The following is a 25,609-nucleotide window of genomic DNA, read 5'->3' as shown; positions in this document are numbered from 1 at the left end:
AAGGAATGTTCTTGGGTACAATTAAATGCATTGTTTGGCCATTACATTAAAAAAATGCTTGAGCCAGTGCCCAATGACATCTCCACATCAGGAAGTTCACCGTAATATTGTTTGAATTGCACCAGTAAGCCCACTAGACATTACCTTTCATAAAGGCAGGGAGTAAATCTGTTTTGTTCACTGCAATATACCCCGTACCTTGAGCAATGCCTAGCACAGAGGAGGAAGGTGTTCAGGAATATTTGTTGAATGAATAAATGAATCATAATGGAGATCTGAGGGGTAGTTTGTGCCTGGACCTCAGTTGGTATTTAGCACGCCAGGAGCAAATTTTCCATTTGGAATACTGTATTTTACTGATTTTCAGGCCATGCTACACTCCTGGCCTTTGTCTGCCAAGTACACTCTACTGATCATCAGAGACACTGATAGCAGGATTTGAGTGCTCAAAGCAAACCAGTCACAAAACAGATGTACTACTGCAGTTATATGCAACACTAATGATGTCATGCTTACATTGAGAGCCAATATAACTATTTCAATTCAACCATTATTTTCAACTATCATTACTGAAAAAAATCTATGATTGGTACACTTTTTTTTTTTTGCATTAAGTATAAAAGATTTATTCACAGTAATAATTATGACTTTGAAATGTCCGAAAGTAAAATATCTGTTTTTATCTCACAGCACTGCTGAACAAAGTATGTGACTTGGCCTTATGTTACACATTGCTTTTCAGTTTGAGGAAAGAAAGGAAAAACACCTATCATACCAAATACCAAGGTGGTGATAAAACATGACCTTTCTGAAGCTCAAAATGATATTACATCAAAAAGACACACGAGGGCACTCTAATCAACCAGCAAAAAGAAATAGAAAAGAGTGAAATCAGGTTGACATTTTAACAATCAATCTGAAATAGGTGAATTAATAAGCACTGGCAAAATTGTGAATGTTGGTAATTTATAGCAAGAGATTTTCTATTCTTCACCCAAGTTCTAAGAAGCCTAAAGGATTCTGCAATTCTGTAAACTGGAGAAATAAAATATCACTCTCAGATCCAAGTAAGGATTAACCACACCCATCCTAATAATTTGTTACATTGACTTTGTGGTAGAATTTGCCCCTTTCAAGTAAAGATCTTGTAGATCATCTACAATTCCAGTTGGTATTTTATCTGTCCTCCACAGGGAACAGTCCATGAATCCATTTCTCTGCTCCATCTGTTTTCCTAGGAGAAATGGTGAGTGAAAAGTTTGAGCCTTCCCCCAAATGAAATAGCACTTTGTATAAAGGAGACTAGATCACTGAAGAACATCTCCTGGCCTTCTTGAATTTTTTAATTTGTAAATACAACTATAGCATACAATTTCCTCCATCAAATTAAAAAAGTATAGCATAACAAGCATTTAAATAACCTTCCTTTCAGCGGCGCCTGGTGGCTCAGTTGGTTGAGCTTCTGACTTCGGCCCAGGTCATGATCTCACGGTCTGTGAGTTCGAGCCCCGCGTCGGGCTCTGTGCTGACAGCTCAGAGCCTGAAGCCTACTTCAGATTCTGTGTCTCCCTCTCTCTCTGACCCTCCCCCGTTCATGCTCTGTCTCTGTCTCAAAAATAAGCAAACATTAAAAAATTTTTAAAAATAAATAAGTAACCTTCCTTTCAGAACTTGAACAAGACAGCAACAATAACTACAGAAAGCCACGGACTCTGAGGTAATCAGGCTCATTCATTCACTAAGGATTATCACTAATCTTAAAGTCACATTCAAATTTGTGCCTCAGCAAAATCCCAATAATTCCCTGTCATCAATCTTTGGGGTCAAACGTAAAAATTAAAATGGAAAGTATTAAAACTTTGAATGCCAGTATACTGTGGTTGCATAATAAATCTTTGTTGACTTAATCAACTAGAAGATTCTCTCCATGTCTGGAACTATCTATAGAAAGTATGACAGGGGCGCCTGGGTGGCTCAGTCGGTTAAGCGGCCGACTTCGGCTCGGGTTATAATCCCACGGTCTGTGAGTTCGAGCCCCGCTTCGGGCTCTGTGCTGACAGCTCAGAGCCTGGAGCCTGTTTCAGATTCTGTGTCTCCCTCTTTCTGACCCTCCCCCGTTCATGCTCTGTCTCTCCCTGTCTCAAAAATAAATAAACGTTAAAAAAAAAAAAAAAAGTATGACACATGCTGCATTCTTGCACACTGCTTCTTTTATTCATTCACTTTAATCTTCATCTATTTGAATGACTAAATTCCTGGATATGATGTTCCAAACTCAATTTGTCAACGTATTCAGTATTTTTTTGTTCCACAAGGTTCTTGTTAAGGACCGTAATGAATTCCAGTTTCTATCCTTTGCTGAATTGGCCATCGGGGCATAGCTAATTATGCTCAGTTAATACTAATAACAGAACATGCTGTAAAATATCCTGATTTAGAGGATACACTTCCAATTTTCCAGTTCTTTAAAAATGATTCTGGTTAACTGAAGGTGCCAATAAAATTTTTTCAGTTAAATAAAGCCACCTGAATACTGCATGATATTGTAGACAGTCATTAAGATCCTTTTGAGTTAGTATCTCTCTAGGGAGGAGATATCCAAGGATTACTTTATAATGATATCCATGGTCTTCCCTTGGGTGTGTGAAAAGCCACCAAGAGAGTGATGTGTAAAGTTAAGAGAACTATAAATGGTATTACAGAGGCTAAACTGAGCAGTATAAAAACTAACCTGAGCACGCAACCTCATCGGTATGATCTGATATGGAGCCCTTTATATTATCAAGGAAGTTTCCTAACTTTGATTTCTTTACCTGTAATCTTTTTCAAAGATCTTAACTTAATCACATTTAAAGCTAATTTTAAAAACAGCCTTCAGGGGCACCTGGGTGGCTCAGTACGTTAAGCATCAGACTCTTGATTTTGGCTCAGGTCATGATCTCACAGCTGTTAAGATCGAGCCCCACGTCAGGCTCTGTGCTGTTAGTGCAGGGATTCTCTCTCTTCCTATCACTTGCTCGCGTGCTCTCTCAAAATAAATAAGCTTAAAATGCACTCTGGCTTCCTTTTATCAAGAGATCACCTAACATATGCCACGCACTGTGAAAGGTGCTGGAATCCCTGCTTTCATTAGACAACAGACTCTTGAGGAAGGAATCTTGGTTCTACCACTTTTTCATCTGTGTAACTTTGAGCCACTTCACTTCCCTGAGGCTCAGACTTTTTATCTGTAAAATGGGAATACTATCACCTAGATCAAAGGAGTAAGTGGGACACCAAACAGCAAGTGCCCAGCACACAGCAAATTGCTGCTTAAACACTCCTTAATCTTTTCTTATCAACAGTCACAGATCTTGACAATCTTTCAGAAATTATTCAACTATTCAGTGGCATCATACTATGTGTCAGGCCATGGGAATATATGAGGGAGGACAGACATAAAACCAACAACTGCCACAAAAAGAACATGTGCCATGGAAGGATATAACAGGGGTGCCCAATTCAAGGAATCCTTGAAGAAGTGCTCAACCAAGACCTGACCTATATGAAGAAAGTGGGCAAGCAAAAAAGTGTTGTAGGTGATGCAACACATTTAAAGTCCCAGAGACAATGGTGAGCTGAAGGACCCGGAAGATGTGCAATACAATTGAAACCGGACAGCAAGGGAGATGAGGGCTAGACAGAAGCCTGAAAAGGTAGGCAGGGTCATATTTTGCAGGACCAAGTAAGCCAAATTAAGAATTATAAGACCTTATCCTAAGGGCAAAGGAAGCTACTGAGGGGTTTTATGGAACTCTGCAATTTAAAAAAAAAAAAAATTTTTTTTTAACGTTTATTTATTTTTGAGACAGAGAGACACAGAGCATGAATGGGGGAGGGGCAGAGAGAGAGGGAGACACAGAATCGGAAGCAGGCTCCAGGCTCTGAGCCATCAGCCCAGAGCCCGACGCGGGGCTCGAACTCATGGACCGTGAGATCGTGACCTGAGCTGAAGTCGGACACCCAACCGACTGAGCCACCCAAGCTCCCCATGGAACTCTGCAATTTAAAATAACTTCTGGGATGCAGAGTAAAGAACAAACTGGATGGAGTTAAGATTGAATGCAGGGACTGGGCACGTGGGTGGCTCAACTGGTTAAGTGTCCAACTCTTGATTTCAGCTCAGGTCATGATCTCAGGGTTTGTGGGTTCGAGTGTCAGCCACTGCGCTGACAGTGTGGAGCCTGCTTGGGATTCTCTGTCTCTGTCTCTCTCTTTCTCAAAAATAAACATTTGAAGAAGATAAAAGAAAAATAAAGATTGAATGCAGGGTGATCAGTTAGAAGGTATTGTTGAATTCCAAGTGTCAAGTGAAAAGAGCCACTACAAAAGCAGTATTAGTGGGACTGGAGAGAAACAGACTTGTTCAAGAACAGACGGAGAATCAACAAGATATGGTCAGATTGTGCATGGGGAGGGTATTTTGGGAAGTCATAATCTCAAAAACATGAATGTGCTCAATAAAATATATTTCTGTGTTTCATGATATAAATGTAAAACATGACTTATTATCACATTATTCCTGAAGCAGTGCACAAAGTTAAAAATTTTAGGCCATCAGATGATTTATTTCAACTTTATGGGAGGCATGACCCACAAAAGAAGTCTTAGTGAGTGTCAATGGTTTAGTCAATGGTTTTGAAACCACTTTGCTATGTTGACAGTAATTCCACATTAAAGATCTTCTAACCACCAAATGAGTTTTAATATGTAACACATGGATTGAAAGTAAAGCGGGAGGGACTATAGATAGAACACTTTCTCTTCCTTTGAGGCACATTTTGGTTCTTAACAAAAAAAATTTTTTTAGGGGCGCCTGGGTGGCTTAGTGGGTTGGGCATCTGACTTTGGTTCGGGTCATGATCTAGCGGTTCGCGAGTTAGAGCCCCGAGTCCGGCTGTGTGCTGACAGCTCAGAGCCTGGAGCCCAGAGCCTGCTTGGGATTCTGTGTCTCCCTCTTCCTCTGGCCCTTCCCTGCTCGCACTCTGTCTCTCTCAAAGATTAAAAAATTACATTAAAAAACATTAAAAAAATTTTTAATCTTTATTTATTTTTGCCCCAGGCATATTTTGGTTCTTAAAGGAAAAAATAAGTTACTTTTTTCCCATGTTTTCACATTTGTAAATAAATTAAGCAGGAGGATATTATGAGCAAACCAAAGTTTATGTAAACTTGGCTCTCCGATACTCAAATGAGTTTTTATGGAAAAAATTGTTTCACATTTGCATGCCTTCTCAGTAAGCACACCAAATGTGATTTATCCTTTATTGAGGACACATGGTCTGTGTTCCAACCACTTAAGTGCAATTTCTTTGCACCTGTAACCCGAGCCCTCTTCATGGAAGGCCTACTCATTTTTCCTATCAGTTTGAGTCTTGTCTATCTCCCTCCTCTCTCCCACCCCATTATCCTTTCAATTCCCCAAACCCTGAACACGCTCTTCTTTTACCATGATCATAATGCATTATAATTTTGCCTCTTTTCTGTCTTCTTCATTAAATTACATATTTCTTTAGGGCAAGGCAGTGACCTTCAATTCTGCATTCTTACATGTTTTACACGCTGACCCAGGAACAAATTAACAGTCAAGATTTACTGATCTGTACCCTTCTCCCTACATAAACAGCTTGAAATGGAAGCAGTTTTGAAGTTAAATCTACTTTAATACTTTCTGTGACTTCTTTTCAGAAAACAACTGACACTTCACAGAGTATATGTCTATAGTATGTGTGCGTGGGTGCGCGCATACGGGCACACATGCTTTGGAAAGTATGTTCAAATAGGAAAACAAACATTTTGTTTTTGTATAAAAATCACAGAAAGTAAAGCTTGACAATACTTGGCTGCAGGAACAGGAATTTTAGAAGGTTGACAAACAGTATCTCACACCGAATTATGCTATTAATTCCATACAGGTATGGAATAAACTAGGTAGATTACACAATACGAGTAAAATGGCCCAAAATAAAGGTCTTGGAAGCTTTTCTGTATGCCAAGTATTTGGGTTTTGTGATACAAAGACTTCTCCAGATATACCGGCATGTTCCGTCTAACCTTGGTTCATGCAGTCCCTAGGTTGGAATGCCTTAATACTTCCTCTCAGAACACTGTGACAGGATTTAAGACTTAAATCTTCCAAGATCACACCCTGACTTTGTCCCTCTCTGAATTCCTAGGGCAGTTAAAAGTCTATAACACAAAATTTAATAAGTGATTACCCTCTGCTCAGTATTTTCTACTCTACTCATATCTAACCAAAGCCACGTGAACGGTGGGAAAAACGCTAATCAAGTGTAAGCAGCATGAAAGAAGTTAACCTATTACAACACTCACGTGGCAGCTGAGACACAAAACCACCCTGGCTCGTAAAGCCCAACTTTAGTTTGTAGGAGAAGAAATGCGACAGAGTGAACGTCTTTAACCAAAGGGACCCGCCAATGGATGGATAAGATCTCCGGGTAGCTGGGGGTGAAGAGTGGGGGGAGTAAGATTCAAACCTCCTCAACACAGCAGTTTTCCTTGGTCCACCCCACTGTCTACTTCCCTTCCCAAAGTGGAAACGACGAAGTCCAAAAGGATATGGCATCACCTTTGCCCTCTGACCTAGGAGCGGAGACTCACCAGTTTCATATTGGACTTTTGGTTGCTCAGTACCAGACACTCCACTTCTCAAACGCAGAAAGCGTCTTCCGGTTCAATCTCTGCCACTAGCCCGCCGAGAGCATCGCGGGACATGCAGTTCTTTTTCTCTACGCCCCCTTCCCGGGGCATGATGGGAAATGTAGTCCTCTCTCCGTGCATCATGGGAACTGTGGTCATCTTTCTTTTTCGTCCCATTTCTCTCCAACACCTCCCTCGGTCAGCTCAAATTCATCCCCGCCGCCAATTCATCCTCCCTCTGCACCCCAGCATGATATCATGCGCCCTAGCCCGGCCTGGGACCCATGGTATTCTGGGATGTGTAGTCCCCATGGCTCTGGCCGCCCCTTTCCCCTCCTCCCTGTGGGAAGGCAGATGGGCGCGGGACTTGCCGGGATCTGTAGTTCCCTGGGGCCTCTGGATGCCAAGTTCCGAGCTTTTACTCAAGGGAGGCAGGAACTACAACTCCCAGGACCGCCTGGCTGCAGCAGGTGGGAGCCGGGCTGTTGATATCAATATGGCGGTTGTCAGCCAGACAAAGACAGTCAGTCTGATGTGATTGAGACAAGGGAGGTTTTCAGGGGGAGACTGGGAGATAGGGGCCTCCCCTCCCCCTTCTCCTCTTCCTGTGCGGGCCTCAACCCCTCCCCAGTCCCCTCCCGACTGGCGCCCCACGCGGAAGACACCCCTCCCCCTCCCGCTTTCCCCTCCTCCCTGCCTCAGCCTTTCGTACTGGGACGTTGGGGAGGGGGCTGTGCCGGGCGGAGAGAACTCAGCAAGGATTCTGAGGTGAGTCGAGCGGTTTTGAAGCCGGACTACCTCAAGTCTCTTTCCTCACTTCTTTCTCTTCACTTTTTTTGTTTTTTTGAGGGGTTTTGGGGAGAAAGTGAGTGGGCTGGGGATGGGTCCCTTAAGCGGCCCGATTGAGAAGAGGGAGGAAACGGGGCTTCCGAGTGGGTAACCCGAACGCAGGGTGTGGGGTGGGGCAGTTTTTGGGAGGCGATAATTGAAAGGCGTCGGCTGCTCCCCAACTCTTTTCTCCTGGTTTCCTCCACTGTGGGCGGAAGGTTTGAATCCTGGAGGTGGGGTCTCCTGTTTGGAGTTTGGGAAACTGCGAGGTGAATTTGAGGTGTGTGGATTTGTTTGGGGTTTATAAGTGTGTTTTAAACTGTGTGACGTGTACTTGTGTGATGTGTTAGTAACGAATAAATGTCTGTAGATACGAAGTTAGATAGCTGGAGTCATAGCTTTTAACTGGGCCTGGGCAGAGAAGCGTGCGTGAGGTCCCGAGTTCTGGACCTCTGGGCTGGCGACGTGGTGCGGGGTAGCTGGGGTTAGCAACTCGTTTGTGTCCCATTGCCGGCTCACGCTTCTCCCCGCCTCCGCCCCCTCCCCTGGACAAATCTCCACCCCAAACTCCGGGCTGAAGAATTTTAGAAATGAGGTGGTTTGGAGATGGATTTTTGCATCCTTAAGTCCATAGATAGGTGGGAAAGGAAAAGTGTTCTTAATATTTTATTCCGGAACCGTGTTTTGGTTACACTATTGGGGCTACTTTGAAAGGAGTCCTCCACCCACCCTCACCCCGAAACAGTAGGTAGATGTATCTTGTCGTCTTCACGTTAAATGAAATAAACATTACTTAAGGTTCGGGGGCGTGCTGTGGGGGTCTGGAGTGCTGACATGTGTATGCGTCTCTGTGTGTCTACTAAGGACATAGAATGACTGTTGTGTATCTTAAGATAGGGAGACTTATTTTCGTAGTAGGAAAAACTGTTGGAAATTATTTGGGGGCGGGGGGAGTAGCAGAAAAGCGCTGCTTGTATTTTTCTTCTACCCCACCCTGTTCTGTTTCGGATTTGTCTGAAAGCTCGTATGGAAGAGTGAGGAAGCATTGGGTGAGTGAAGGATGAAAGGCAGTTGACATGAAATATACTATACTGTGTAAAGTTGAATGGTGTAAAGTGATTGCTGCTTTTTACCCTGAAGCTTTAAGAAACCCTTATGTATCTAATAAGATAGAATGATGTGACTAGTTCATTTCTCTCGGATCCTTCAGGTATAGAAACCTCTGTCTTCCTTCCCTTCTTCCTTCCCTTCTTCGTTGTTTCAGTCCTTCCTTTCTTTCTTGGCATGCTACATTTCTTTTCCTGGATGGACATGATGCCTCTTGTGCCTGTTTATTTAGTTTGTGCTAATATGATTGTGCTTTTTGTGGTTTTGCTATAAAATGCATCATTAGATGAAGAGGACTTGCATTTGTTTTTATTTTGCATTTATGCCACAGGTAATTGTCACATCAGGATTGAAGTGCTTTGCATTAAACTGATTTTAAAATTGCACAACTAAGTTGTTAGAGCTAGGTGAATTGGAATATTTGAATTCTGATTTTTTTTTCTCAAGTTTAAAGTAGAGTTATAAAGGCAAGAGGATTGCAACATCTTTTTTTCTCACAGTCTTTAATATTTAATAACATTACACCAGGAGAATTTAAGACCGTATATTTTGTAGTTTTTTCAGTCCAAAATTGAAATTTTCACCAACCCTTCTGTGACAGGTGTGTGTGTGTGTGTGTGTGTGTGTGTGTGTAATGGACCTTTACATGACTAAAGGAATTGGCATAATTGCTCTTTTAACTGTTGAGACTTCAAAGCATTTACATATTTGGCTCCAAATTGATCAATTCTTGAACCTAAGAGTAAAGGACCTCAGATTCCATAAAAACTGAAAAGTCACATAGTTATAGTATGTGGTTTTATGGTATGTCTTATAACCTTAGATTTGAAATTTCTGCAGTTGATCATTCACACAGATAAGCTGACTATAAATATGAGGTAGTATGTATATTTAGATTGACCTGAATAGAAAAAAAACTTGTGTTTTTTAAATCTCAAATTTAGGCTATGTTGATACAAGGCTGAACCTTTGATTTGTTACAGACTAGGATTTCCACAATTTTTTGTTTTAATCTTCTATCTTAACCTGAAATATTACTTTGCCAAAACTGGAGGAAAATCCTGTATAATTATATAATAGAGTATACATTTGCTGAAAGATATCCTTTTAGATGTAGTTTTTAGATGTTAAGTACTTATTTTAGAAATAAAAAACTCAAATGTTTAAGAGTTGGTAAAATATTATCTTCCACCTTCCCTACCTCAGATTTTCTTTTTGTTTTCTTCCGTGGAAATGCAAAGTTACTTACTGGAAAAGCTTTCATTAAACTTTTTCTGACTAGTAGTCTGGTTGAAATCACTAAAGGTAAACCAAACCTATTCCTTGCATTTAGTGGAGGTGATTCTGTTGCATTTTAAGCACTGATCATTAAAATGATGTAAAGCCTTTACTGCAGGTTAAAACATAAAACATTGTCAGCGTGTGGAAGTCATATGGTTTATGAAAAAAGTAGAAAATCAGGGCATTGGTGCCTGTCCAGCTTAAAATTTCATCCCGTAACTGTGAAAGACACATTTATTTGAATATGATTGCTTCTAAAAATGTTGCCTGTATTATGGGAAGTTGAGAATCCAAACTGTTTTTAACCAATCTGTTGCTAGTTTAGTGTATTGCATATCATGAATACTGTGGTTGCAAATGTGCATCAGGGAGCCTTTAGGGGTCAGCTTTATGTTGAATGTCTTTGGTGGGGCTTCATTTTCACTGGTGTATGAACAGATTTCACTCTTCTTAGCACAAATCCATAGTTGAAGCATCACTAATAGTATTGGTAAATTATAAAATATATTGCAACAAATCTCGTAAGTTAATCATTTTTAAAAAATAGAGGTAACCAGTTTATGGCTGTTTTTGTGCTACGTGTTGAAATGGCATTGCTTGTTTCAGTAGATGTTGAACACATTGGGGATACTTATACTAAGTTTGTTCATTTGGGGTCTTTTGTATGTTATTTTCAGTCCATCCACTTTTAAATGTTGCAGACAGCTTCCGTGTTTCTTGTAAAACCATGTTTGCTTTTTTGGTTCATTTCTTTGCAGCTCTTGCATCTATTATTTTTGTCTGCAGATCTTTAAACTTGAAGTATTTCTCTTGGAAATTAGAAATTTACCCTAGGGTGTCATTTTTCATAAATGAAAGTTGGTGTACCACTCAGCCTTTTAAAAATGTGAACATTTATAGGTAAACTAGAAAGTGCTCAGTGAAAATGTGTTGAATTTGTTTGTTTTGAGAACCTGCTTTATTTAGTTTTTTTTGGCTTCCAGAGTTAATTTTGTAGCTCCCTTTGCTTTTTGGCTGGATTTTTCTCTTTAACTGCTGGGTTTTGCTTCTCAATTTAGTAGAACTTTAATTTATAAAAAAAATTGTTATGAGTGGAAATCACAGCTTGTCTAGAGTGTCATATAGCTATATTTACATATGCACTCACATAAAGCACCATTATGTTTGTTTATATATGAAATTGGTGTATATTTGTGAGACATACAGCCTGTAAAAAAGGAATCTGAACCATAGATAACAGGAGGCTAAACAGTGGCTCACACTAGAAACCGGAGTAACTACCACCATATGCTGTCCACATGATAGGAACTATGGAGATTTTCAGCATCATTATAAAGCATTATTTTAACAGATTCTGCCAAAATCTGTTTCTCTCAAAATGGAAGCTATTGGTATTGAAATTTTTCTCAAAATAATATTAATTAGTAGGTGACTTAGATTCCTACGTGCAGCTGTCTCCCCACCTGACCCTAACAGGTCTTAGGGCCCAACATAACTAAAGATTTTTCTGATTATTTGAGGTATAACTTCTAGTTAGAGACTGTTTAAACTTAATCCAGTGCTTTAGATAACTTGCTTTTCCTGATCTTAGATGAAACAAGTTGGAAATTTACTATAACATGTCTTGGACACTTTCCAAGAGCATTTAGTTACTGGAAGTCTTTGGCTCTAGCATAGTTTTACCCTTACAATGGTAATAAGGTTGAAGTTACAGTAAGTTTTTCCAGTAGTTATTATAATTCTGATGCAGTACTTTACAGATCCTTGACTTGGGGTATAAGTAAGGATAGCAGTTTTTATTTTTGCTTTTTCATTTTTCAAAGGAGAAAAAACTATATTTAGCTTCGAAGTTATGAGTTATTTTACTTTTTTTGAATCTTAAAATAGGTGTCTATAGACCCTTCCTTATAAATGATCAGATGAATCTAATTTATTCAGAGGGCATTTAGGTTTTTTTACAACTTAGAATGCCAATTAGATAAGAATGTTTACTAAATTGCACATATTCTCAGTAGCTTCTCTGTATTTTATGTTCAGTGATAGTCTGCATGTGGTTTATCAAAAACATTTAATAGCTCTCTTTACTGCATACATATTAAACAATTAGTGTGGCGTTGCCAAGGGGCAGTCATTTTAATGTATATAGTTACAGTTTTCAGAAAGGGGAAAGTCAAATGCTGTGGCTGTTGCTGAAATGAAGATGACCTGAGACTAAATTTATCTGCTTTAAGATTTTGATAAAGTAGTGGTGTGATTAAAATGTGAAGCTGTAGGGTGGGGCCTAGTCAGTCAAGACTTGAGTTATTCTGATTCTCCACGTCCAATCATAGAATCAAGTTGATTTTATATCCTTTGTATCTATCAGTTCACTTTTCATTATATGCTATTCCCTCAATTCAGGCCTTTATCATTTCTGTCTTGCCACATCAGTCTCTTAACTAATCTTACTACTTTCACTATTTTTTCTTAGTCATTTTTCACTCCTACTGAGTGATCTTGCTAAAACAAAATGTGAATTTGATTGTTAGCCGTAACTTTGCCTGTAATCCTTCAGTGGCTCCCCAGCCTTTCTTTTTTTTTTTTTTCAACGTTTTTTATTTTATTTTTGGGACAGAGAGAGACAGAGCATGAACGGGGGAGGGACAGAGAGAGAGGGAGACACAGAATCGGAAACAGGCTCCAGGCTCTGAGCCATCAGCCCAGAGCCTGACGCGGGGCTCGAACTCACGGACCGTGAGATCGTGACCTGGCTGAAGTCGGACGCTTAACCGACTGCGCCACCCAGGCGCCCCAAATGTTAACTATTATTATTATCATGTTATTCCATGTATTTTGTGTTCTGGTTCCTGCCTTGTATTTTATCATTATCAACTCCAGACCCTATGCCTTTGCCATGCCAAACTACTGGTAGGCCAAACAGGCACTCTTTAGCATAGATAAGGAGGGTGGGGTATATTATTAGTCTGTAAGGGTTGCAATTGTTAGTAATGTCTTCAAAAGTAAGGAATTAATTGTGAACTTTAAAACCTATTGCTGTATAAAGAATGATAGTATATTCTGTTGCTTTGGCTTCTGTTTTTTCCTCTCTAAATAAAAGGCAGTATTAGATTATTGCCTAATTCAGACAATTTAAAGTTTATTTATTTTGCTTTGTTAATACATTTTTATGTTTCTAACATAGTTTCCCCCTTGCTAATCCAACCTATTCATCTTCTTACCTAACTTCATGAAAGCCCTTTAAATCTGTATAGTTTCTTTCACTTTTTTCCCCACACATCCAAATTCTTACTCTATTTCAGTTTTGTTTTGTTTTGTTTAACATGGCTATAGTGACAATTGAGTAGTTGCATTATGGGATTTGGAAGCTTCTTTGACAAACATCTGTTTTATTTATGTACTAATATTTATACTTGAGGTTGGGTGGCTAGTTTATTTCTACTGCTTCAGTTGATTTTCCAAAGTGGTAGATGATACACATATGGCAATTTATATTTGTGTCTCATTCCTCTCAAGGAGGAGAAAGAATGTTCTGTTTTTACCAAATTGAGACAAGGATAAATGTTACCCAAAACTATGGTATAGAGGCAGCAAGATGATAGCTAAGGTACCAATCCAGATAAAATGTAATTTTTGTAGGAGGCTAAATTATGACTGTAGTTTGCAGTCAGTCATTTAGCTGGGCATATACATTCATGGAACATAATTGTTCATCGTGGAGAACTTGAAAGTAGCTGTTCTGAATATTATCTTTATTTGGTTGAAAATCCATTTTCTGGAGTCAAAGATAGCCTATGTTTAGTTTTACATAGTAGCTGTTTAGAACCATTCAGGACAAGAATATTTGCTGTACACTCTGTTGTCTGAGGAAGACCTCTCTGAAAAGATGGCATGATGTTATTTATTTGAAATTCTGTATCCTCTTTTCCAATAAACTTTCATTTTCCTCCAAAGGTGGTAGGTCTAAAGGTTAAATAAAAATATTTTTTAGTTTTTTGCCTTCAAAAAAGTACTTTTCTTTTAGTAAAGTATAATAATTTAAAAATAAATCTATTACTTTTATTTCAATGCAACACAGCCATCATCCAACCTTGTCTTCCCTAAAACAAGGAATTACTTACAAGAGTACAAGTTATTGGTTACTTCCCATTTTAAGTTCCATTTTCTGAAATAGAATGTCTTAATTGACAGCATGTCAATTAAGTGAGTTCACTATGTTATTGACAATGTAAGTTTGTATGTATAAAAGATTAGGTCTCTACTTTCTGGTCAGCTAAATAGGCTATTTAGGTTAATTAAAAAATATATATATGGTATTTTTGTTATTAATTAAAATAATAAGTTGTTTGCTTATTCATTTATTTTGAATTATTATTCATTTTGAAATGTAGATTCACAGGACGTTGCAAAAATAGTAGAAAGGGCCCTATACCTTTCACCCAGTTTCCCCTAATGGTTACATCTTATGTAACTTTAGTGCAGTATTAAAATTGGGAAATTGATATTGGTACAGTGTATGTTTATAGTTCTATGCCATTTTATTATGTGTGGATTCTATAACCACCACCACAATCAGATACTATTCAAGAACTATTCTGTTGTTACAAAGATTGAGTAAGTCCCCTCTTAGTCATAAATTTTGTTTTGTCAAATATAACTAAGGAGAAGGACACCAATTAACCAATTATTGAATCAGTAATTTCACTCTTTTGCCTTTTGTAGTAGTTCAGAAATTCTTTTGGCACATCTTGAAATTTCTTATGGAAAATTCCAATGAGACTTGTGAGAATTTAAAAATTGGCAAGCTTTACTTAATTGAGGATTTATAATATTAATACCCATTAAACTTGTTAGTAAAAGTTAGTAACCTTGACATTTTTGGTAAAGTGAAAGTTTTAAATGAATTCAAGGCTTAAGTGATATATTTCTTGCCAGACTGGAAGTATGCTAGAATCTGTATAAGATAACCAAATTATAATTATTCTGATGTTAGTTTGGTCTTTAATAGCGTTAAAACAAACTTGCCAGATTAATTGATTGTGAGCTCATGTGGTAGTTTTATTTTGGATTTGTTCTAAGGGAACGCTCTTCAGAGAAAGTCAGTTCAAAGATTGTTTCCAGAGAAAGGATCTGTAGAGGAAAAAAAGGGTTCCAGATACTATTGTTAGTCTAGGTACAAGAAAGGACTATCAGGTTAAAGGCTGGTTACAGGACTGACCTTTGCCTTCTCTTTATCAGTTGTGTAAATTAAGAAACCTGTCTTTAAAGATGAGGCTATTAATTTAATATACTACTAATTATCATAGACATCAGATAACAAAGATCTGCTTTAAACAGGCTAACAAAAGATTCTCAAACATGTTACCAGAAAAGATATATATCATTGTGGGCTTTTTCTCCTCTGAGTTTGAGACAGTTTTTTGTGCACAATGATAATTTCCTTTGAAAACATCAATTAAATTCTAATTTGTTTCATTGACAAGAATATGGCAAGTGTTGGTGGTACTTTCTCATAAGTCAGGTTCGTATTTAGAAAACTTTTTGGCTAACCTGAAGTTACACTTCCTGGTGCAATTTTTTTTTCCTCTTTGGATTTATCTGTTGCCAGCTTTTTATTTATCTCGGTGTATAATCTAAAAAAAAAAATAGTATTTTAATCAGGGATTCTTTTGGCTTTAGAGGGAGGTTGTTATAGGGATCCAGCTGTTTGGGGTTATGCAAAAGGGAGATCTATCAGGAATCTGAGAAGCTAGTCTATCTGCCTCTCATTCTGTGGATGTATGGTTTCTTGTCTTGCCTTCTCTTTTTATGTCTGCTTCATCAACCTTTTGTTACTTCTCCTTTCCACTTCTATTTGCCTTGCTGTATTTTTTCCACAGTTTATTTCTCCATGACTTTGACTTACAGGTGGATTTGGTTTGCCAGTGGTGCTGACTTGAACTGTTCTTTTCTTTTGACTAAAGCTTACATCTTAGTGGTGACTGTGCTTCTTTTATTTAGTTCAAGTGGCTAGAGAGAAATCTGAATGTATTGCATGACCATGAGTTAGATGTCAATTTGTATTTCATGACCTTGGGGATAGGACACAAGGGGAAGTCACCTTTTTATACAAGACTAATGCTTTTGGTGCTCTGCATGAGGAGGATTCTCTTGTAGAGGTTGAACAGGGCACTCAGTTAAACATGTCAAGTATAGCAGCGCATGTTTAGGTACTCTGTGGGATATAAAGATTAGTTGGATTTAATCCTTTTCTTCAAAGATCAAATAATTTGCAGGAAATGGCAAAAGTCTCAGTGTAATTTAGTGTTAGCTTTTTATGTTCTTCACCTCAGGCAAACCAGAAAGATGACAAAGTAGAACTATGGAACTAGACAGGATTAAGGACAGAACCAGAGGTAACACTAGACATGGCTGTTCCATCTTAACAGTTTGAATCACAGATCTGCTAAAGTTTGAAAGTACATGAAGCTATTCTTTCAGGATCCTAGTTGCTGCTGTCAAGGTGGGTCCCCTGTTGACTAAAGAGGCTCTTTTTCCAGTTCTGCCTCTTATCAAGTAAACAGCCTGTTGGCTGTCATTTGCCCCATCGTTGAGGTCAAGAGACATCTTAAAAGAACTCACTTTTTCAGAAACAGGAACACTGCTGTAGATATGGTCTATATGGTGACAACCATTTTCATTTCATGAAAGATGAAAACGTCTTTCATTCCTGACAAGCTTTTGTGCTAAATTAATACCCATTAAACTTTCTAGCAAAAGTTAGTAACAAAAATGGAACATTTGGGTCCCCTTACTCTAAAGGCAATAAATAGGCATTCATATGGTGAGTCTGTAGTAGTGAGCATTTTATTTTCTTCACTACAGATCTGACAACGTAAGAATTGACATACTGGGTCAATCCAGTGTCTAGTCAACAACATATGCTATATTTAACAGAGGATCCATGATGTCAGGGAAAGGAACTAGAGCTTTCTTCTCTCTGTGTCAGTATTGGAGTTGGTATGGATTTAAGAGCTAAAAACTCCAAAGCTAAAGTCTTGATTGTGTTAACCAAACCAAGACTGGGAATTTAGAATAAGTCAAGCATAGGCAATGAAAGAATTTAGAAGATCTGTGTCAGATTATATAAGCCATCGAAGATAAACGGTTGGCGAGTCCTAGAGTTCTAATACTTAGACAACACAGGAAGGCAGTACATCTCAACTCTTTGAAAAATAATTGCCTGGAAAATATATTAAGATTTTTGTTTTCTGAGCTCCACCCCCAGATTTAAAAAATTTTAGTTGGGCCCAGGAATGTGTCCTTCGTAAATGCCAGGTAATTCTAATAAGATGGCCTTTGGAACTTTTGGAAAATGCACAGACATAACATAATACCTACTGAGAACTTACTATGTGCTTGGTTTTATGGTAGAATACTTAGTAATGTTAAATGTCTATACAACTTGAAATGTTTTCTCCCTGACATGTGCCTGCCTTATTTTAAATATCCATATCCATCCTCTATAACTGCTTATGCCACTAAATTGTGCCATGGGATGTGTTTTGGTTAATCGTGGCTGTTTTTCTAGATGTTATACTTAATGGTTAGTATTATACCCCAAATCATCTAGTCTTTTATGGTTATATCATCCATTCATTTTCTTTAACTTTTATATATTTAAAAAAATTTTTTTTAATGTCTACCTTTGAGAGAGAGACAGAGAGATGGTGTGAGTGGGTAAAGGGCAGAGAGAGAGACAAAGACCCAGAATCTGAACCAGGCCCCAGGCTCTGAGCTGTCAGCACAGAGCCTGACGTGGGGCTCAAACCCATATGACCTGAGCTGAAGTCGGATGCTCAACTGACTGAGCCACCCAGGCACCCCTTAAACTTTTATATTTTTATATACCAACTCTTAAGGCAATCCTTCCCCTGGTCCCTACTCCCACCCCCCTTTGGTCGATAAGTTCTCCCTTACCCTTGTTTTCTAAATCTATTAAGCAAGGTTTTTTTTTCAATATATCTGCTTTGATATATCAACCATCTCATGAACCTTTACCCTCACAAAGTAATTTCTCACCTTTTTTTTCTTTCTTTTTTTTTTTTAATGTCATCATTCTTCTCAGAGTCTTTTAATTAATCCTAGAATATTGAGCTGATTGAGAACATGGACTTGAGACTACCTAGGTGTAAATCTGACTTCCACACAACTTACTGTGTAACTTTGCATGAACCTTGCTGTATGTATCCATTTTTCTTTCTATAAATTGGAGATAAATAATTGTACCCATATCACAGGATTGTTGTGGGCATTTGAGGCAATATTTGTAAAGTGCTTAGGAGACTGGTTCCACAGATGAAGGCACACCTTATCATTTTACTATTAGTTGGCCTCTGCTTCTGTTTCTAAGGTATTTACTCTCCTGAATCATTAGAATTCTCATATGTTGCAAGTAATGTTTTTCTAGCTATTTTTGTTCGTTGATTTGTTTTTCTTCTCAGTTAACCTTTTGTAGGCTTTAATTGCATTTGATGCAAAATGCCTATTTCCTTTTAGTTAAAATTCTTTCTATCCAGATCTTCTCTCTTCCATCATCCTTTTACTTTCTTTTTAAAATTTATCTCTGGTCTTGAAGTTCCTGGACTTAAAACCTTTAAAACACCCCTTTAGTACTTTCCTTTTCATGCTTCTCTCCCTCCTCCCCCATCTAATTCATCAGCAATGTTCCACTGATTCTTTCACCATCACATCTCTTAGATCTTTTTACATCTATAGTTGCCATCCTCATCGCTTCTTGCTGAGATGATTACAACAGTAAAACTGGCCTCTCTGCCTCTTCCCTACTTTATTCCATGGTGCACAGTACTGTTAGAATAATTTTCATCAAACACTTTTCATCAAGTCATTCAAGAAGTTGCTGTACCTTAGTTTGAATTGTGTTATATTCCAATTTTAATCCCCATGCTTTTTTTTTTAAGGTTCTTTAACATTTTCTTTCCTCCCTTACTGATATTGTGTTTTCTTATTCCTAAAGATTTTTTCTCAATTACGTTCAAGTAAATTACCTTTCTTCCTACTATATGTTTTCAGCCTTCATTTCTTGGTATTTTCTACTTTCTCCCACTTAATATCTTGTATATCCTTATCTTGCCAGTTAAAACCTTCTTAATAAAGCCCACTTAAAGCCTTTTCTCTCTGAGGAGGTACTTTCCGATGAACTCTGTCACACTTGGCCCAGTCATTTACTCCATATATAAGCTGTACATGTGCACTCAGCTAATAGTATATATAATTTGAATTTACTTACAATGTGTATCACATTTTAAATATTCTAGTTTTCATTTTGTGTATGAATTAGATTCTAGCTGAAGTGTAAGTTCCTTCAATCTCTTATTGACTTATCCCTCTCTGCATTCTTTTTCCTTCCCCTTTAATTTTCAAAGTCCATTTATTCTTATTCATCTAATATTGATTACATATGATATATAAGACATAGGCCTAAACTCTAGGAAGCTCACAATTTGGATTTGATAAGATCAGAAAGAAGACTGAACCCAGAGGTACAGATTTCAATACTGCACCTGAGTTATTCTTGGTTCAGTAATTTCTCTGATCTACCCTCAAAAATAGTGATTAACACCAGGTAGATTGCCGAGTTTAGCTTCCTGACAAATACTTTTGGCTGTAGAATGCTGGTACCAATGATAGTGATTAAGAATGGTCAGTGTAGATGATATGTAAGAGTTTTAAGTTCCCTCTTTCCTGAGGATAAGCTCAGTTTTCCCCTCTTTTTGCCAGAACAGCAGGAGATATACGGACTTAGAATTGCAATTATAATGTTATTACATAGAAAAGAATGCAAACAATGAAGAAGTATTTGTAAAATAATAAGTGTAGCTACCCTCTCCTCTTCCTAACATATTCTACCCCAGTGTTCTATTACTCATAACAAACCTCTTCAAAACAGTAGCTTAAAACAACAAAATGATTTTATTATTCTCTTACAGGGTTCTGGGGGTTTAGTTAAGTGATTCTTACCTGGGATTTCTTACCTGGAGTCATCTGAACTAGCTCACTCGTGTCTGATGCCCAGGTTGGGAGAACTCAAAACAACTGAAGGCTGGTGGTTCTCCAGTATGGTGGCTTCAGGATAGTTGGACTTCCTACATGGTACCTCAGGGCTCCAAACTCAAGTGTTGCAGAGAGAAAGAAAGCTAGGCATATCACTTTTTATGACTTAGCCTTGGAAACCACACAATGTTACTTCCTCTGTATTCTGTTTATTGAGGCAGTCCTGCTGGCCTGCCTGGGTTCAAGAGCAGGGAATACAGAATCTTGATAGGAAGAGTGGCAAGGTTCTAGAAGAGCATGTATGAAGGAAATATTGTTATGCCAGTTACGGAAAATGCAAGAGGGATTGCATGGGATAAATGCTATTAGTAATTTGGTTTACTGTCAGATCTTTTTCTTTGCACGTACAAATTGTATTTCCAAATACCAACTTAAATAATTGTATCATATCCAACTTACATCTATTTAACAATATGTGATGGTGTCAGTACATAAAGACTCACCTTAAATTTTTGTACATCAAAATGAGTGAATCATACATAATTTGCTATTACAATGGTAGACATTTAAGCTTTCTGAAATTTATGCATAAGGAACCTCTCTTGACTGGTGTTGGATGGTCCTGCAGTAAATGTTGCAGTGAATAGAACCGTGTAGTCAAAGATAATAAGCTTTCTCCTTATGCTGCTCTTCCAACCATCTGGAAGTTGTTTTTTAAATTTCTTTTGTTTCTTTTGCTGCTTCTGCCATCTTTTCCTGCCCTGACCTATTCAGTAATTCTTTGCTTCTGTTTTGATCTCAAAAAGGTTGTGCTAGAAATGGGAATATCATCATATATAAATTAAAGCTATCTTATTCACTTACTATCTTATCCACGTTGTGAAGTTAAGGGTAGTTTTTTTTTTCTTCCTGTTATGTATAGAAAAGCCATCTTATATGACTTAATTTGAATTAGTAGTTGATCATTTATTCAAAAAAGTTGGTTATAGTAAAAATCATTAAAAACTAATTACTTTAATGAAAATATATACATATACATGTATTCATCAATTGTTTGATACAGGGCAGTAGTTCTCAGTTGGGATAATTTTACCCCCTAGAGATATTTGGCAATGTTTGGAGACATTTTTGATTGTCATAGCTGGGTGAGGGTGCTGTTGCCGTTGTGGGTAGTAAAGAGGCTAGGGATATGCTGCTAAACAACTTTGAATTCAGAGGGCAGTATTGCACCACAATCTCCAAAGAATTTTCCAGTCCAAAATGTCCATAGTGCCAGGATCAAGAAACCTTGATCTAAAGTTAAGGGCTTTCTTTTCTTGGTATATGAATCCACAGATTGGCACTCTGCATTAGATTTTCATGCATATACTATACCCAAATGTATTATTTACGATTTCAAGTTCTGATTTCTTTAAAATGGAGAGAGACCTTGAAGACACTTACTTTATAATCTGTGAATCAAATCTTAATATTTTATTATTTTCCCCAAGTTTTTTATGGTAGTCTCACCCACACCCAACTCAATAGCATTTTCTTTTTTAGAATTTTCTTTAATGTTTATTTTATTTATTTTTGAGAGAGATTGTGTGTGCAAGCAGGGGAGGGGCAGAGACGGAGAGGGAGACACAGAATCTGAAGCAGGCTCCAGGCTCTAAGCTGTCAGCACAGAGCCTGGTGTGGGGCTCAAACTCATGAACTGTGAGATCATGACCTGAGCTGAAATTGGACCCCTAACTGACTGAGCCACCCAGGTTCCCCAGTATTTTCTTTTTTAAAGTAAATCATCTATTATACCAAAATATTCCATCTGTTTTTTTCTACTTAGTTTTCATAGAAACAATTCTTCATACTCCTATTTTGTTGGTTTTAGATGATAGATAATTAAATCCCACAATTGCAAGAATACTTGATGTATTCCTGCGAGGGATACAAACCAACCTACTCTTGGTTGGCACAAAGAAGACTGTATGAGGTAGGTGCCATTAGCATCCCGTATCTGGTTTAAAAGGGGAATTTGGATTGCATTGATTGGTTGTGATGGTTGGTTAAGTGGAGGTTGGCTAAGAGCTTCTACATGAACAGTAAGGAACTGAGGAATTTTTCTTGTTAAAAAGAATTGTTCTCAAAGTAAGTTCATTGAAAACCATTTCTTAAATAAATGAACAAGTCCAAAACAAACCATACACACGTGGAAAGCAAACACAAACAAAAAAAGTACAAGCATAAGACAGTGTTATATTACAATTGAGTTTTGTCTTACTCCAAACTGGTAGAATTTGTGAGGATATCATGGAGGATAAAGGACAGAGGCAATACCAGTGGTGGCCTTCAAAAGAGAATAATGATCTTCACTCTTGATGTACGTGCTTTGGAACTTAGCAATTTTAGGTATTTGTGATTATCAGGAAGCCATTTCTATCTAAAAATTAATAAATTGTTTGCTGGGTTCCAATCCCTTTCATGAAGCATATTTTTGTGTGTGCTTCAAAGACTATTATCAGCTGGCTATATCCTATTTACCAACTCTGTTTTAAGCAGGTTAACTTCCATGATTGTCTTGTACTTCTGGATTACCTTTATCTGGACCTTTGCATAATAAACCCCATCAGCCAGTTTCCTGCTTTTTACCAAAACATTTTTTATACTTCTTTAAAATACTTAAAGTCAGAATCTCAATTTTCACTAAATAATTGGTTCTAACACATTTTCAATCGTTGTATTACTAGCACATTTTTTAGTTTTGATTATATGAATTTTCATAATATATGCATACTTTTGGCTACGTGAATTTGTGCAAGCTGATTTATTGCCTAATAAAGTGGTGTTACTTAGAATTTCATCAGAGATTAATCAGAGAAATCCAGAAACTGGCATTTTAGATACCCAGTGAATTATCTAATAACTAGTATCCAGTGGGAAATAGAACCTGAATTAAATGGTTGCTCCTTTCAGAGCTAGAAGATTAAGCTCAATTAGAATAGAATTGTTAAAGTTGTTAATTACTATTTGTGTAGTTATTGGGGGAACATATTACCTCTTTTTCCCTGCACTTTCTCTTAATGGTGTTTTTTGTTTGTTTTGTTTTTTTTTTTTTTTTTAAATCTAGAGAAACAGTGAGAGAAGGATAAGAGATTACTTAGAGTATCATGGCTGGGTTAACTCTTAATGAGATTTTTAAAAATAATCATTTCTCTTAAGCTTTTATGAAAACAAAATTTATTGCATAGAAAACTATTTTATTTGTGTATTTATGTAGTTGTCTTACATGACATTTATAAAATATATTACATTTATGAAATACTCATGTGAACATTTTTTTTACTTTGTATTTCCATTTCCACTCCCCTTTTGTTTTTTTAAAAAGTTTATTTATTTATTTTGAGAGAGAGTGTGAGTGGGAGAGGGGCAGAGAGAAGAGAGGGAGAGAGAGAATCTCAAGCAGGCTCCGTGCATGGTCAGCGTGCAGAGCCTGATGTGGGGCTCAAACCCATGAAATCATGAGATCATGACCCAAGCTGAGATCAAGAGTTGGTCGCTTAACTGACTGAGCCACCCAGGCGTACCCCTCTGCCTTTTCAAGCCTAATAGTATAAGTAGAGATTCTTAGGAAAAACTTTTTGAAAAGGATGTTTTGAACAGATTATCAAACTAATAATTCCTGATGTATCAAGATAATAAATTTTAAGTCAAACATATTTTAAATGTTATCAGAATTATGTGGAAAATAATTAAATGGGAATTTTGAGACAGAAAAATTAATTTCTTTTAAATGAAAGATTATTTTCCAAATGAACCATCTATGCAGGATTCAGTTTAGAAGAGGCACAGTAAATATTTTAAGGCAGTTTATTGAATATGTGTCATGATGATTTTTCCATTGTTGGTACTTCTATCAACAAGCTTTAATGCAGAATCCTTGAAAGGAAAGCACCAAAAATAATCTGGTTTATCAGTTGTGTCCAATAAGGAAATGAAGGGAGAAAAATGTTCTTGTCTTAAGTCTTATTGCCAGGGTAGAACCCAGGTCACCTATCTTCTCATTTGACATTCTCTCTATTGTACTACATGTTAGAAAAGGCAACTAAACTTTCTAATTCATTGTGCTCAAATTCTGTAAATTTGTGATGGACATTTAGGGAATTTGAATAACTTCCTTTTTATAGATTTTTAACAGTGATTCATTCAGTTTATGTCTCTTTTGTTTACATTATTTATTATATAGTAAACATCATCTAAACAATCCTATACAAGTAGTATAAAAATGATTTATACAGTTAGTGATTTCTTATATGCCTGTGCACCTGACTGTATGTCATAGGAGGCCTGTAGGCTACTCAGCATCTTTGAGGGATCTTAGCTTCTCTTCTACTTTTGTTTTGAGTTGTCTAACCATTTGTTGACCTTCACATTATACCCCTCTCCTAGAGATCTCCTAAGTAACGTATGTATGCTTGGTCTTTGTATTACCTGATTTAATTTATTGATACAGTTTGGAACATCATGTGTATAATGTCTAGTTAATGGTTTATGCTGATTGAAATATAATTTTTTGCATTAATTTCCAAATGAATATAGGAACTGTGGTTTGGTTTGGTTTGTACTTTTATTTTAAAATGAAAATATAATCAGCTTGCCTTGTTTTGATTTATAGGATCTTTCTTAGGACAATAATCTATCTGATTTTAAAGACTAAATTTTTCCTTCAAATTCAGACCTACTTTTTTATTGAGGAAAAGGGAAGAAAATTGACATTAATTATATATCGTTTGAATTTTTATCTTTTAATTATAAACTTGAAAATATATTTATAAAAGCAAAAATAGATGAACGTTTATTAAAATCTGGATTATGCAGAAGGCCCTGAAATTTGGCATTGATAGATAATACTACCAGAGTAGTTGGAGCATTTGAAAACTTTTGTTTTTTAATGCCTCTGAGAGAGGCAGAGAGAGAGAGTGGGACAGAAGATCCCAAGCGGTTCTGTGCTTACAGCGGAGAGTCCAAATAATGGGGCTCAAACTCACAAACTGTGAGATCATGACCTGAGCTGAAGTCAGATGCTTAACAACTGCGCCTTCCAAGGGCCTGCAACACATTGTTTTTTAATTTTCCAATCACTGACTGACTGATTCTTCTGTAAAATATAATAAAAATGAATGACTAGAAAAATGAAATGGAAAAAAATAGCCAAAGAAATATAAGATACAAGTCCAAATATTTTATCAGATTCAACAGATACAGTAATACTACTTTGTCAAATTGTTATTAAAATTTATTTTTTTATTTTTTGTTTTTAGAGAGAGTGCATATGTGTAGTGAGGGGAGCAAGGGGCAGAGAGAGAGGGAGAATCTTTTTTTTTTTTTTTTTTAATGTTTGTTTGCTTGTTTATTTATTTATTTTGAGAGAGAAAACATGAACTGAGGAGGGGCAGAGAGGGAGAGAAAGAATCCCAAGCAGGCTCCGCCCTCTCAGTGTGCAGAGCCTGATGTGGGGCTCGAACTCAAAAACTGTGAAATCATGACCTGGGCTGAAGTTGGATGCTTAACAATTGAGCCACCCAGGCACTCCAGTGGGAGAGAGAATCTTAAGCAGGCTCCATACTCAGCAAGGAGCCCTATGTGGGGCTCAGTCTCGCAACCCTGA

The 25,609-nt window shown here is 37.3% G+C and overlaps 2 protein-coding genes and 1 long non-coding RNA gene across 13 annotated transcripts in view; 1 reads left to right on the top strand and 2 right to left on the bottom strand.

The window, feature by feature from the left end:
• The window catches only part of INTS9 (integrator complex subunit 9), a 109,137-nt gene extending 102,223 nt beyond the window's left edge, over positions 1–6,914 (bottom strand). The window contains exon 1 of one of the 3 annotated variants that reach the window (XM_078445577.2): positions 6,661–6,914. In XM_078445577.2, the coding sequence (XP_078301703.1) occupies positions 6,661–6,669 (9 nt within the window). In that variant the 5' untranslated portion in view covers positions 6,670–6,914. The other 2 variants (XM_078445578.2, XM_078445579.2) reach the window with 2 other exon arrangements.
• A 244-nt stretch (positions 6,915–7,158) lies between these two features.
• HMBOX1 (homeobox containing 1) overlaps positions 7,159–25,609 on the top strand; it is a 193,626-nt gene continuing 175,175 nt past the window's right edge. For 3 of the 9 annotated variants that reach the window (XM_078445583.2, XM_078445582.2, XM_078445589.2), the window contains exon 1: positions 7,159–7,467. The gene's annotated coding sequence lies outside the window, so the exon portion shown is untranslated. The remainder of the gene's footprint in view (positions 7,468–25,609) is intronic. The other 6 variants (XM_078445581.2, XM_078445588.2, XM_078445587.2 and 3 more) reach the window with 2 other exon arrangements.
• LOC144616119 (uncharacterized) lies at positions 13,644–20,191 on the bottom strand. The gene is made up of 3 exons (XR_013555073.1): positions 19,947–20,191; positions 14,938–15,042; positions 13,644–13,875 (listed from the first exon to the last, which is right to left on the bottom strand). It is a non-coding gene; the product is annotated as an uncharacterized LOC144616119 (long non-coding RNA).

Source organism: Panthera onca, chromosome B1 (genome assembly GCF_046562875.1).
Source record: "Panthera onca isolate mPanOnc1 chromosome B1, mPanOnc1 haplotype 2, whole genome shotgun sequence".
Classification (NCBI taxonomy): domain Eukaryota; kingdom Metazoa; phylum Chordata; class Mammalia; order Carnivora; family Felidae; genus Panthera; species Panthera onca.
The sequence above is the reverse complement of the archived record's forward strand: the minus strand, read 5'-3'. Positions and strand labels throughout refer to the sequence as shown.